Source organism: Apodemus sylvaticus, chromosome 7, assembly GCF_947179515.1.
Source record: "Apodemus sylvaticus chromosome 7, mApoSyl1.1, whole genome shotgun sequence".
Taxonomy (NCBI): Eukaryota; Metazoa; Chordata; class Mammalia; order Rodentia; family Muridae; genus Apodemus; species Apodemus sylvaticus.
In genome coordinates, this window is record NC_067478.1 from 108,512,122 (window position 1) to 108,527,760 (window position 15,639).

The 15,639-nt window shown below is 42.1% G+C and overlaps 1 protein-coding gene across 1 annotated transcript in view; it reads left to right on the top strand.

Annotated features, from left to right (window-relative positions):
- Positions 1-7,808: 7,808 nt before the first annotated feature.
- The window catches only part of Dpy19l2 (dpy-19 like 2), a 109,369-nt gene continuing 101,538 nt past the window's right edge, over positions 7,809-15,639 (top strand). Inside the window, exons 1-3 of the mRNA XM_052189673.1 lie at positions 7,809-8,360; positions 12,083-12,107; positions 13,940-14,027. Coding sequence (XP_052045633.1) covers positions 7,979-8,360; positions 12,083-12,107; positions 13,940-14,027 — 495 coding nt within the window. The 5' untranslated portion in view covers positions 7,809-7,978. The remainder of the gene's footprint in view (positions 8,361-12,082; positions 12,108-13,939; positions 14,028-15,639) is intronic.

A 15,639-nucleotide genomic window follows, 5' to 3' on the forward strand; every position in this document is an offset into this window, starting at 1 on the left:
AGAGGAAGAGAGGAACTAGAGGAGAGGCACTGTCTAGCTGTGAGAAGATACAGATGAATCGGAAATACTTTTGCTAGGTGAAAAGGGAAAGGGTTGCATACTGCATAGTGCCAACCATGTAACCATGAGGCATTCTAGATAAAGGAATATTACCAACACTGTAGGCATATCAGTGCCTTCTAGGTATGGGTAGGAGAAGTGGGTAGGGAATGAACAGATCCAAATAATTCTGCTACGATACTCAAATGGTGAGTCTGGGAAATTATGCATTGGTCAAAACACATGGGACTGGACAACTCTAAGAATGAAGTCTACTGCCAACTAGGGACTGGTTACCAAGAGCATATCTACCTTGAGTCATCAATTATAACACACGAACTGTGCTCATCTAAAATGTTAATAATAGGTGAATGTATGTAGGAGGTTGGCAGAAAAGGAGCTGCAGGAACTCTGCTTCTGCAAACTTTTCCTGTGAACCTGAAACTTTTCTAAAAGTAAGATAAATCTGTTAGCAGGATAATAGCACAAAGCCACTGTGTGTGTGCAAAGGACAGCTGTGCTCACAAGGACAGATAAAGGACTCAGCACCGATGTGGGAAAACAGCACCAAGCCCTCATACATTGAATGTGGGCATGGAAAATGGTATGGCCACTTTGGAAAATGTCAGACTGCTCATGCATTGGTTAAACATAAAGTCATCAATAACCCGTCATTCTCAGTCTCAGGAGCATAAGTCTTTACAGGCAAAATGAGAAAATGTAAGTGTCCATCAAAGACAAGTAGATAAATAAAATGATATGCACCCGTACAATGGAATAAAAAAAAAAACAAGACAGTGTGGAGAGACTTTGAAAACATGATGCTTAGTGAAACAAGACAGCCAGAAGTAATTACACTCTGTATGATCCTGTTTACATGAAATGTCCAGTATCTTAAGAGAAAGAAAACAGAGAGGAGAGAGAGGTGGAAAGGATTGTTAATGGCAATGATTTTTATGCCAATCATAGTAAAGTATAGGCTGAAAGAATGGTGCTGGTCACAGCTGTGAATATACTGATATTATTGCATTATATACTCGAAGCATGTATGTTGTGCTATAGCTATTTGTCATGAAAGCCATTGTCATAGGTGTACATACATATACTTACACACAAGTGCACACCCCCTCCCCACAAGCAGAATTTATTTTAATTCTGTAGGTTTAATTCATTCACTTTCAAAACTTTTGAGTATCAGAGAAGTCTTATGTACTTGAAATTAAGGGAGAAGGGCACCGTAGGATATTCTATATTCTTTGCGCCTCATTTTTTTTAAAACTAGAAGTTATTTCTGGTGTCTTAAAGCTTTGACACCTGGGTTATATTACTTCATTTGCATCTCTTCCCCCCCTCTAAAAAGATCATAACTAGATCTTGGGCTTCCCACAATAAAATTATTTCAAGCCTGGGTATCGTGACAATTACTGCTACAATTTGCAAGACCTTTTCAGAATGTGTGACTGTACGTGCAGTCTCTTAACATTTGCACTAACTCTGTGAGGTAGATGCATCATTACTGTTTGAGGCATGAAAAATAAGTCTTAGATTGATTACTCTGATATGGAGATGCCAATCCCATCTGTACTCAAGACCATAATACTCTGTTAACACTGTAAACAGATATTCGTACTTTATCAGAATTTTTAAAAAGTTCTGCTCTCTTGGTTCATTTTCTGCTGTTTTCACAAAGTATCGATGTCTGGGCAACTTTTACACACAGGGTTACTTGACACAGTTTTGGTGACTGCAATGTGGAAACAACCTGGGGTTGGCATCTGAGGAAGCTCCGCTGAGCTGTCACAATGCAGAGGAGAAGAAGAAGAAGCAGAAATAACCATGTGCTGAAGGGGTTGGTGAAGTCACATTGGTCTTGATGTGTCTGAACCAGGTGTACACCCATCAGTAAGAATATAAAGTCTGGGGCTTGGAAGATGGCTAAGTGGTTTAAGCACTTGAAACTTATGCATTTGCCTTGAGGGCTGAGTCAGTATCTAAATGGAGATGGACTCTGCTGTCCCAAACAAGGGCCTGGTAGTCTTGACCCACAGTGGTTAAGGTAGATTGTCAACTTGACCATTAGGAGCATGATTGCGGCACACTGGTAGAAGTGTCTGTGAGGGCATTTCTGGAAGTGATTAATTAGAGAAGGAAGACAGCACCAACTCAAGACCTGGTGTCCAGATGGGCTCCCGTACTCCCTTTTCTATTTATTGGTATTGATATGAGCTACCACACACCACTTGCTCTGGGAGCCAAAATAAGCCTCTGTTCTCTTAAGTTCAGAAAGGCATCTGGAAGGCCATGGAAGCAACTTCTGAGAGACCTCACATAGGTATTCTATGAAATACACGATTTCCAAGACAGTTCTTAGTAGAGACAATGCATAGAAGAAAAATCTTTTTATATAAAAACAAACTAATTTGAAATTACCTAGAAATAATAGCCTTCCAGAAGCACCTACACACTAGCATCAAGGTGCATAACTGAGGCAGGAGGTTCTCAGGGTAGAGCCAGGCTCATCTGGACAGTCAGCCCTTTTGGATAAAAAAAATTGCAACACATTACTAAATAAAGGGATTGATTTTTACCTTTGGACCAATAGCCAAACTATTACAGGGGATCATTGAACAAGAAAACTAAATGATACTGTAGCTCTATAATTTTGGAATGAGATTCAACTATACAGCTCATAATTTTGAGGTACTAAGGACTTTGTTATCATCTTTGTGAATAACTAATTCTTCAATTTTTGTCAAAATCCTTTTCTGCATCTAAGGAGATGGTTGTTTACGTTTGGTCTTCCAGTCTGTTATGTTGTATGTTATGTTTATTGATTTTGGTATGTTAAACCAATCCTGCATCTCTGGAGTAAAAACCATGTGATCATGGTGGATAATCTCTTTAAAATGTTAATTTATGTATTTGCTTCTTAATGTCTATGATTATTTACGTGTTTGCTTGTGTGCCACATTCATGCAATCAAGGAGGGCAGAAGGAGTGTTGGATCCTCTGGAACTGGAGTTACAAATGGTTGCAAGCTGCTATGTGGGTGCTGGGAACCTAATCCAGGTCTTCTGGAACAGTAGCCAATGTTCTGATCCATCTCGCCAACCTTATAGCGGAAGATGTTTCTGATGCGTTCTTGAATTCAGTTTACAAGTATTTTAATTGAGGATTTTTACATCTATGTTCATAACAGACATTTATTGGTCTCTAATTACCTTTTTTTGAGTCTTTATGTGGCTTTGGAATCAGGATAAGTGTGAAATCATAAGAAGGATTAGAAAATGTTATGTCTCTATTTTAAGCAATTACAATTAAGCATTACAAATACAGGAGTATTGCTATTAGTTCTTTGTTTAAAGTCTGGAAAATTTCTGTGCTGAATCCATCTGGTCCTGGGCTTTTTTCGTTGGGAGTTATTTGTTGTTTGTTTTTCTCAATTTAGTTAAAATTTATACATACAGATGCTTGCCTTCATGCGTGTCTGTACTCTATGTGTGCCTGGTATTCACAGAGGCCAGCAGAGGGCATCAGATCCTGGACCTGGAATTAGAACAGTTTTGAGCCATCATGTGGGTGGAAGGAAATCAAATCCTGATCTTCTGAAAGAACAGCCAGTGTCCTAAACCACTGGGCGACCTCTCCTGCCCCTGGTTGGGAGAATTTTAACTATTGCTTCTATTTTAATCTGAGTTATGAGTTAGTTTACATTGTTTAGTTCATCTTGATTTAACTTTCATAGATCATATTTACTAAGACATTCATCCATTTCTTGTAGGTTTTCCACTTGGGTGGAATACCATGAAATTATCTATGATCAATACCCGCTAGGCACACTGTATTCCAGGGTAGGCCCCATAGACAAGAGTGGTTGGCTAATGCAAAATGGAATTTTTGTGGGCCTTTGTTTTTTTGGGGGGGAGGGCATACTTTTTGTCTTGTTTTGTTTGGTTCTGTTTCCCTTTAGTATCTTTAGCGGGGGAGTCCACAGGAAAGAAAAATCATGGAGTTGGGTTAGTAGGGAGGTGGAGAGAATCTGAGAAGATCTGGAAAAATAATGTGATCAAAATATATTGCATGAAAAAATTAGAACTAACTAAAAAAGAAAAACCACCTTGACATGCAAGAAGTTGTGAAACTACATGAACAAAGTTCAGACTTTTTTGTGTGTCAGAATATTAATTTACACGAAATCAGTTGCTTTAAGTGGTTTAATAGTGAGTGGAAAGTGTATAAAGTTTCCAGAAGTGTGGTGGCTGAGCTGTTCACATACTTTGCTTCATATAACCAGGCTACATGTAGCTACAGCCAAACTGCTTTAATTTGTGCCCATGTAATTGTTCAAAGGAAAAAAAACCCACCCCCAAACCAAAAACCAAACCAACCAAACCAACAAAAAATCATTGAACTTAACAGGAAAAGGAGGACTCTCAGTGACACAATCACACTTTGGGAAACTAAACACTGGTCACAAAGATACCTTTATCTTTTGATATAGGCAGTAAAACTGTCTTTATATGGTGTTAGAGTTTCTCTAAATTCCATATTTAGTGCACTGATCTAACCTAACCCAAGGCTGTATTTCTTTTTCATGTTAAAATTCCAGCCAAGATAATATTTTCTTCTAATCCCAGGAGTTGAGAGGCAGAGGCAGGAGAGTCACCAACAAGTCTAAGCTGATCTCTAATCAGGAAGTAGTGATTTAGAGAAGGATTAAAGAAAAGCTAGTATGATTAAGAAAAAAAAAGCAGCTTTAAAATACTAATTTATTGGTTATTATTGCCATCTGCTGGTTATACAGCTTAATTGCATTTTTCATGGAAATATAAAACCTTACTTTTTACTTTATTACTTTGTTACTTTATTGACAATATCTAGGAAATGGATGCAACCTATTTTTTTGTTTTTTTTGTTTTTGTTTTTTTTGTTTTTGTTTTTGTTTTGTTTTTTGAGACAGTGTTTCTCTGTATAGCCCTGACTGTCCTGGAATTCACTCTGTAGACCAGGCTGGCCTCGAACTCAGAAATCTGCCTGCCTCTGCCTCCCAAGTGCTGGGATTAAAGGCATGTGCCACCACCACCGCCAGGCTTATGGATGCAACCTAAATACCCTCCAACTGAAGGACAGGCAACGAAAGTGTAGTACATATACACTTTGTGAAATGTGTGTACATATACACTGTGAAAGTTTAGTCTTACATAAAGAAAAACGAAATCTTGACAATTTCACATAAATGAAAGGAACTAGAAAAGATTTGTGGTTCCTAGGGTCAAATTCCCAGATGTGAGTATATATCCTGGAGTAACTGTAGAAAATAAGAAAGTTAAAAGGGGTTTTAATTCAGGGAGCAGTAGAAAGGGAAATAGCCAGGCATAAATGATATAAGGGGGGGAAATTGGAAATGAGACTTTGATTAAAGATGGGAAATAAATATGGGAGGAAAGAGGGTAGGTAAAACAACAGTAAGGACATCCAAAAAAGTCGTAGGAAATATATGGCAACCTATAATTCCTATAATACGGTAAGGTGGCATATCAGTACACACACATATAGTTAAATGAAAAATTTCTACCTGGGCTACCAATGCCCTTTCCAAGGGCTAAAGACCATCTAACATGAACCCAAACAGCAGACATGAGAAGCCCTGGGAAGGCATGAGAACTTTTGGGAGGATTAGAAAGTGTGGGTCGTTGGAGGACGTGTGGTCTTGTTGGAGAAGGTGTGTCACTGCAGGTGGGCTTTAAGATTTCTAAAGCCCATGCCATTCCAGTTGGCTCTATCTCTGCCTTGTGGTTCTTTTCTTAGTGTGGAAGCTCTCAGCTACTTCTCCAGTAGATGCATGCCTGTCTGCTTGTATGCCTTCACCATCATGACAACCACAGACTCCACCACTCTCTGGAACTATGAGTCCCAAATTAAATGTGTTCTTTTACAAGTTGCCTTAAGGCAATAGAAAAGTAACTAAGTCACTAAGACAGAAGTTTGGTACTAAGGAGTGGAGTATTGCTATGTCAGGACTGACCATGCTGGTTTTTGGAGATCTGTGCATAATTTGGGGACTTTGGACTAGGAAAGCAGTTGAATTCGTGAGGTTAGCAGGCCATCCTAGTAGGAGAGTGGTAGACAGTAGTGCTGGGAACCTGGTGAACTGTGGCAGCCCAACTCAAGGGATTTCAGAGGGGGAACAATATTAGCAACTTAGATGCTAAGTCTATTCTTGTGATATTTCAGCCAAGAACGTGGCTGTTTTCTGCCTTGTTCTAAGAATTTTCCTGAAGGTAAATTGAAGGGCTCCCTACTCAGGTGATGAGTTGACATTAAAACCTCATAAAACACTGTATATTATACTGGATTCAGGAAACACATCATGCTTATTTTTCTTTTCGCCCTAATGGTAAATATTTTCTATCATCACTAACTATTCACTCAGAATGAATTAATGGCCCCAATGCTGCATGACACGAGTAATCCTGTAACTTGGTACTTGATGTTGAGGCCATTTCTAATATTTTATTGACAACAATTAATAGCACAATGAATACCCACATAAAAGTATTCTTAGAGGGTGAGAGGGACTAGATTTTATTTGCAAGAGAGGGGCCACAGTCCCTTACTTGCTTTACAGACAGGAGGAAAGAAACTACAGGGGAAAGTTAACAAGACAGGAAGAGGTAATCCTCACACTTCCTTGATTGTTGCAAAATACAGAATTAAAATGCTCACATTAGCGATAAGATGTTCCATTTTGACACTGTGTATTCATTTAAGAATAGAGTTTTGCTAGCTGAATACAGTGCCAAAACTTGTAATCCCAGGCTAGAGAGGCTGAGAAAGGAAAGAGTTCGAGATCAATCTGGACTACAAAGTAAGATGTCTCAGTTATACAGTGTGTGTGTGTGTGTGTGTGTGTGTGTGTGTGTGTGCCATACACCAATACCATGCATTTTAAACTCAAAGATGGGCGAACAGATGTACACCTGTTAAAATGTGAGCAAAACACCCTATCAGTGGTCTTCTATTTCGTATGCACTAAAGAATAAAACATCGTAAGCAGCAAACAGTGCCAGGAATGCAAAAATGCCGCTTGAGAAAAGTCTTACAAAACAACAAATCAATAGCAACAGCACTTACTTGTTCCTCATGTGATTTAATATTTAGATTAGCAAGCAGATGAATAGAACTGCCAGTCAGCTCTCAGTCAATGTCGACTAAAGAAAGGGGCCAGGATTAGAAGGCAGAAGCAAAGGCTGGACAAAACCATGGGGAGGCATGGATTTGTGGAGGGTGAGGCGGTCGGGGTGGGGCTTTCTTGATGTGGACCTCACTCTCAACACGGGAAGATCTGTGTCTAGTGAAGTGGAAATTAAAGTCCTAAAGGTAGGCGAGGCGATTGTGGGTGTTAGGGAACGCAAGAAGTCCTAAACCGAGTGGGGTTTAAATGGTGCAGACTCCAGCCATACAGACTGACATAAGACCCGGAACGTGGTGGTGGCCTCTACAGTGCTCTATAGAGAATGTGAGGCTAGGACTGGCTTTCTTTGGGTCGGGTTGACTTCTTGTTTAGGAGTTGTTGAACTCGCTTTGCTCAACCGTTCTTCCGGCCTGGAGCTGAGCGATTTTGTTAGAACAAAGTTACTTAATGAACTAAAGAGCTCTGCCCTGCAGGGGAAAACCAAGGCGAACCCAAACGCCCAGACCCGGGGGGCATGCTACACTACTCGCAAGTCCTGCTCCCTGGCGCGCGGGCTGCACGTGGATGGCGCAAGACTGCCAGGAGAGCACGCTCGCCATCCTTGTTTCACGGTCGCCATGACAACGAGGCTGCCCGCAACGGCGGCGCGGGCTGGTCGTTGAGGCTGCCTGGTGGTGTGTCCGGCCCCCGGACCTCGCCCTGCGGTGCCCCAACTCCATCCACCTGAACAAGGGCTATGAGAAGATGGTGGGGCAGACAAGGAGTAAGCTCAGGGAAGCGAGCCCCGACATGCCACACTCCTCCCGCACCGGGCAGGCGAGGAGGAGGCGGAGCGCAGGGACCGTGGAGTCCCAGCAGGAGCGAGGCGCACCCCAGGAGAGGACGAAGTGGTCCTTGCTACAGCATTTCCTCCTAGGCGGCAGGAAACTGCCCTCGGGAGCCCGCAACTATGCGGCGCGGAGGATCCGAAGTCTGAACGCACAAAATTACTTTCAGCTGGAAGAGGTCACCAAGATCCTTCTTCTCGACCGCTTCCAATTCCTCCACAATCTCCTAGACCACTTTCGCGAAAAGGTGCAGGCACTGCAGATGCATCGCTTCTCCCACCGGACCCTCTTTGGCTTAGGTGAGCGGAACCTGCTCAGAGTGTTCGAGTCCAGGCTGTGCAGGGTTCTCCCAGCTTAGAGACTTGAAGGGTTTGCTTGGGTCTTGGAGATTTGGTCTACTAGTGTTTGGGTTTTTGGATGAGTTGATGGCGAGATCTGAGAATTACGTGCCAGGAATTCCAGTTCTTGTTTTAAACTTTTTTTTTTTTTTTTTTTTTTTTTTTTGCGGGATTTTCCAATTTAGCGGTCACCTTGCACGCCAACAAAGAGTTACCCTAATCAGAGCGTAGAAGAGGTTGTCTACCTTCCGGATAGAATTATGCATGTTACCCCTGCTGACAGGCACTTAATTCCATCCTGCTGAGCATTAACGCCTGCTACCCAGGGGTGGGGGTAGGGATGGGGGTGGGGTGGGGACGCGGTTCCATGTAAGCACTTCTTCCATTTATCCCTCTAATTTTCGGTAGCTTTCTGTTGCTTCTTAAATGTTGCTGCTGTCTGGTATTTGAGCTGAGAGCTTCAGCAGCCGGGCTGCTGATATAAACACCTCAATTCAAGTTGTTGTCAACTCTGCGTTATTCGAATGCTGATGTAAAAATGGGTTGCCACGTCGAAGTGTTAACAGTAGTAATTGAGAAATAGTTGTAATTCATATTTAGATTTCCATCTGATGTTTATGCCAGCAGACTCATTCCCAAGTGTTCCAGTGCACTGAGAGTTACACGTGGGAGTTCCCCTGAGCGGATAGTGAAATAATAGCTGACTTTACTGAGTCTTTGAACGTGCAGGAGAGACCGGTAACACTTTAGAGTGGACGAAGGATGCTGCAGCAGAGAGAACTTTTAGAAAAAACCGATAGAACCTAACTTTTTAGTAAAGGGCTAGTATTTGGATTGCGGGGTTGAGAAGTGGTGTGTGTGTGTGTGTGTGTGAGTGTGAGATGCTGACAGAAGAGCAGGATCCAGGTCCTAACAGTAAGACAGCATGGGGAAGTCTAGGAGCAGGAGGAGGCTATGGGGAGCAGTCCAACTCAGTGCTGGGTGTGAGGTATTTGAACTCTATCTGTGCGAAGGTGTGGATTCTCCTCTTTCTTCTTAAATTACTTTTTACTCTTTTAGATTTTAATAAAATCACATCATTTCTACCCTCCCCCTCTTCTTCCCTAACCCTCTCATGCATTTCCTTTACTCTCCTCCAAATTCATGGTTTTTTTCTTTAAACGTTGTTGCACACATACTGACCCCTAAGTTGATAAATACAACCTTCGCAGTCCATAGAATGTTACTTGGATGCATATGTTTTCAGAGCTGACCATTTGATACTAGATAACCAGGTGGCGTGCTGTCCCCTGGGAAGGCTGTTTTCTTTGAAACTTTTTAATGAACTACTATAACATAAAACGTGCACTGTATACATAAATAGCGTTATATATATTTAAAACATGAATTGTTCATGTTAACGAGAACAATCCATGGCACTTAGTAGCTATGCGATGGTGGCAACGAATGAGACATTTAACCTTGGAAGGCTGCTTGATCGGAGAGTATGAGGGTTGAAATGTGTACCTCGAGCTGGAGATGGACTGAGAAAGAACAGGTGGGAAATTCTTGCTAGGAGCAAGCTTCCATGGACTCAATGATAGCAGCAGCACAGAAATGGGTAGAAGACGCTGACAGAGCAGGTAGCCAGTGAGACTGAGGAGGAAGCGGCAGGGGCGGGCGGGAAGGAAATGAGGATTAAGGACTCAGTGTCATTCACTTCTAAGTGGAAGGAGAAAACATTGGACTGCAAGGAGAGAGTCCCAAGCTAAGCTCCACTGAACAGAAAGGAACAAGGAAGCTTAGAGATAGTCGTGGGAAACTTTAAGGTTAGCTTGAATGGACCTGTGGGAAAGGAGAGCGGAGCTGTGCATACATAAATACAGACCTCTGGTGGGAGGGTGCCGGAGGTGATGAGAGAATGCAACAGCTTTGAGAATCTTTGGAGTGATAGATTGATCGAATATTTGGCTGTGTGTGTGTGTGTGTGTGTGTGTGTGTGTGTGTGTGTGTGTGCACTCGTGTGTGCAAGTGAGTATGGGGTGTGCACACTAATCTGTACACATGTTTAGAAGCCGGAGCAGGGTATTGGGCTGTGATTCTCCGTCACGCTCTACCTTACTTGCTTGAGATAGGTTCCCCACTGAAATATAATCGTTCAGTCTCGGTTGGCTGGCCCAGGGAGTCTGCTTGTCTTCGCCTCCTAATCTCGGTCTACAGAATATGTAGCCACGCCTGGCTCTATCACACGGGTCCTGGGGATCTGAACGTAGGTCCTCATGCTCGCAGAGCAAACTCTCTCACCTTCTGAAACCGTCTGCTCCATCGGTTCATTTAAAAAAAATGTAGTTTTAAATATTTTCCACTATATATCATTAACAGAAGACTGGGGAAGAAGAAATGAGTCTAGTCAAACAGGGTAATCTCTGTCATTGTTATGTCAACTTTATCTCAGAACAGTTTTGTCCAGTTGAAGGTTTCATTTCAGAGTAGTGCGGAGGGCATTTGCTTTCTATGAGGGATGGCACAACCTCTATTGAATCGTCGTTTTTATAGCCTTTTGAAATGTAAAGAACATTTTTAGTTTGAGGATACTACAAAAAAACAAATCATAAATTATAGTTTGCCCATGCTGACATAAACAAATCTGAGAGGAATTTAAGATGAGTCCAGTTTATCTCAGTTAAAGTCGAGTCAGAGACGAGTAGTGTTAGGGATTTCAACATGACGGTTTTATGTTTCTGCACTGGATTGCTTTGCATTTATTCTGTTAGCCAAGATGAATAGCTTTTTAAAAATCATTTTAGGAAGATAATATTGAAGTATCCTGCCAAGTGAACTTGGGGCAGCCCTGGGGAGTCCTACCACAGAGTCTCTGAGGGAGTTCTGCAGCAGTTGAGTGAGGTTCTCCCTCCATGACAGCAAGGACAGGAGATACTATCAAAGTTTGGAAACCAGTGAAAGTTTTTGGGATGACATGGCATTCATTCAGGAAGAGCCCATGAGTGTCTGTAAGCAGCAGGACTTGGCAGCATTTAGTTTGTCCTGTCCCTGGCCCCACCCTTGCTCTGCAGGAAGCTGCCCACCCGGAGCAGCAGGGAGCTGGACCTGTTCTTCATTCCCTGTGAGCTTCACAATAGACAGATAGGGGCTCATTCTGGCCTTTGGGTTGCTTAGATCCTGGGGTTCCTACAGGAGCTGGCAGTTCCCTAGGGCCTGGACAGCACAACTTAACTTGCAAGTGCATGGCTAAACAAGTTTTTTACAGAATTCTGATGTGTGCAAGGGACAGTGTGTTAGGCTGGTTTCTGTAAGCCAGAGTCTGTTCTGGAAGAATGTTACCTGGGCATAGTATATGTGCTTTAAATTTTTTTATATATAAAGGAAAGAGGGAATAAGAAACAACAGGGAGTCACATGGAAAGATCACAATAGCGTCAAGCCGTCCATGTTGTCATTCTCAAAATGGTCTTAGAAGCGTGTGTATGGCGTCCGGGTCCTTCCCACGTGCAGATATGCATGGTTCCGTCTGCTTCACACCCTTCTGGGCTGTTTCTCTGGTCCAGGTAGACAGAAGCAGCTGACCATGTAGCTTAGTGAGTTTATACTCTAGGTGTGCACTGTATTTGAAGCACTTATTTTAAAGGCATTAAATAACAAAGCATTTTTTAATTACTTCTTCTTTTTTTTCCTCTTTCCTTCCAGCTACCTTTGTGGGGATTTTGCACTGGTAAGGTGTTTTTTGTCTTGGCTTCAAATACATAGAGATTTACAGGTTAAGGTTTTCCACTACTATTTGTTAATAGCCAAACAAACCTTCCTGGCTACATTTTTACAACGTGAACACCCGTGCCACTTTATACCTATACATTGCTTTCATACAAAGTACGTGTGCACAGCATTTGCAGTGCAGATGCCCCAGAGGATAGTAACCTACGAATTAAAATGCTGTACGTGTGTAGGTGTTTTGTCTGCATGTTTGCTTGCTTGTGCACCACATTGCTCAAGCAGGCCAGATGAGGATGTCAGACTCCCTGGAGCTGCGGTTAGAAGTGGCTTCGAGCTGCCATAGATGCTGGTCCATCGTAACTGCGGAGCCATCTCTCCAGCCCCTCAAATTAAGATGGTATTTGTTGCTTTACTGAAGCCTCAGCACCGTATTCCTCTAAATCTCTCCCATTCTCACAAGACTTTTCAGTTTACCTCACCTAAAGACTTCATTCTCTTGTAGTGCCTGCACATTATTATTGACATGAGTTTAGAGGTAAAGTCTTAGGAACACTCACCAACTAAGTCACGGAAAAGAAGATAATATGTTTTTTTTTTCAACTGGAAATTATGTTTCAGGTCTGGAATTCCAGCACTTAGAGGCCGAGGTGAAAGGGTTGTTGAGTTTGAGGCCAGCCAGGGCTACGTAGTTGAGACCTGTCTCAAGATAAGCAAGTCTTTCTGCAGTGGTTTGGTCGAAATGCTCTGAACCCGTCACTGGCTCTCCATTTTATAAAAAGTGGGTTCTTTTTCTTTTAAATCATGTGCACAGAGTCATAGGTTTACCAGGAATACTTTCATTGCTGCCTGGCCTCAGGCTTTGTGCTCATAGGAAGTCCTGGGTCTACCCATGTTTCCTGGGCTGTGCTGCTCTGCCATCAACTCTGTGCAGCAGTTTTGATGTGAGTACCGAGGCTGGGCCAGGCAGAGCCATTCCTTCACACTGTTGGATTTACACGCGCTTCAGGAGAGAAGGCTGGCATGGGGCCTTGTGGTTTTAATTTTGTTGGAAAGTGTTTTATAAACCGAGGGCAGAGCATTTCCTAATCATGGCTAGTTCTCCCCCATCCCCTTTTCTGTATCAGCACTAGCTACTGAATTTCACTGCTAATATACCTTCACGAGCAGTCCTCCGGGGGACTTAAAAGGTCATCCTTTATATGAGCTCATTTTAAGATTTTCATATTCAAAAGTGATTTTAAGTAGATTATATTTAAAGAGCGTTTCAATAGTTAGGAAAGTATTTCCCAAACCTGTGTATTGCAATCATTACTGCAACACAAAAGAAAAACACTGCCCCTCTTGTGTTGTTAAAGAGCTTGGAGTGGAAGAAGAGTGGAGGGTGTGATAGGATTTTTAGATATGCAAGTACATCTTAGAATGGAGAGGAGGCTGGAGAGATGGCTTCATGGTTAAGAGCACTGGCTGTTCTTCCAAAGGTCCTGAGTTTAATTCCCAGTAACCACATGGTGGCTCACAACCATCCATAATGAGATCTTATGCCCTCTTCTGGGGTGTCTGAAGAAGACAGTGACAGTGTACTCTTATACATAAAATAAATCTTTAAAAGAACAAAATAAAACACCAAAGGATGGAGTTCAATAATTTGTAGGGTGGGCTATGCTGAATGATAAATGCTCTGTCGAGCATGTACAAATTCATAAGTAAATTGTAAAATTATGTTGACATTTATTATAAAACATGTTTTCATTTTTATGGCTTTCTCAATTCTAAAAGTGATTTAATGCTGGTTTTGAAGCCGATTATTACTATAATATGTTTATTTCCCCCTAGGTTACACTTAATAACACTTTTTGAAAATGACCGTCATTTTTCTCACCTCTCATCCTTGGAACGGGAGATGACTTTTCGCACAGAAATGGTAAATTTCTTTCTTCTAATTAATTAGTGCTATAAGAGTAGTGGGTCAAGATGGTAGAAATTTAACAGGAACTGAAATGAACTTTGGTACAATTCATTATTTTTATGTGCTTCCTATGTGAGTGTGTCGGCACACTCTAAGCCTTGGCTGCTGCCTTTTCATTTCCTTCCAATAATCCTCTTGAAGCGTCTACGTTCAGGGTTGAACATATTGCTGATGTTTATAAGGCCCTTGAATGGTTCAAAGGTATTTCCAAGGATGGCTAAACTTACCATTAAATAAGAGCATGGCCGTGGCAATCCAGGCTTTGGTGACAGGTACCGGATGCAGAGGATGCAGGCAGCAGCTGTGTGGGTCATTTCTCTGATGACTGGCCAGTTGTCTCTGAGTCTCAGTCACAGACCCATTAGATAGCTAGCAATCAGGTCAAACTTTCGAGGCTGTGGTGAGATGAAGGGAGAAGTGGGTGGAAGCAGACGCCATAAAAAATAGCTTATTGTTAATAAAAATCATTTTCATGTCGTCTCCCTAAATATAGACATTGGCATATTAGGTATCTTTCAATTGTTGTATGGCTGAGTGACCTTCAGGAGCTGACAGGAAAATCTAAAGTGCATGGAAACGACGCATTAGAAAGCAGTCTGAATTTAGAAGGCCCTGGCGTTGTTTAACCTATCAACTCAAAAGCCGTCAGATGAAGCAGCAAGGAGCATAGAGTTTTAGTCTTATTGTAGCTTGTGATGGCATCTTTGGTTGATAGCCCGGGAGGCCTACTCTCAAGGGAACCTGAGGAGCAGTGGATCTGAGGAAGAGGGGACTGGTGGGGGTGTGGTGGAGAACCTGGGGGAGGTGGTGGAAGGGGAGGGTGTGGTCAGGATATACTGTATGAGAGAAGAATAAATAAAAGGAAAAAAGAAAAGTTGTTATGCATTTTTTTTGAAGAATAGGGCATTCTCTTATACTTTGCTCTCATAAAATTGCAGCACTTTGGTTTTTATTTGAAAGCAGCAAATTTATGATGAAAATAACGCGTAAAATAGCACAGTCTCTAGAACCCTTCAGTTTTATGTTCAAGGCCCCCTGCTGATCTAAGGAGGCTACTGTTCCCTGTGCTGGAATTAGCACACAGGGATGAGCTCTTTACAACACAGCCTTTGTGAGCAGCAGCAGAAGTCAGTTCAGGCACCAGGCACAGATAAGGAGTAACCTGGACCAGTCCCCGATGCTGACGAGCACGTGTTACACCTTAACAGAGCGGCCGTTCCTTTCCCAGTGCAGGGCTGCACTGTGGCATGGAGACACCCCTGTTCCTGATAAGCTATTCATAACCAATGTCTAAGCATGTGGGGAAAACTTTGGATTTGGTCAGACTCCATGGACTGAGTCACACTTTTAAGCACCCTCACTCAGAACTATATACCACCATCCATCTAATCTGAAGAAACTTAGACCTTCAGAAAACTAGAAAGAATAGTTTATAATTTTGAGAATGTTAATAACAAGGAGTCATTAGGAAGTCTTCTTAATGAACATTTTCTTTTTTTTTAATTACAGAAGAAAGATATTCTTAAAAAGAGAGTGAATAATTTAAGGTTTATTGACATTAACAATA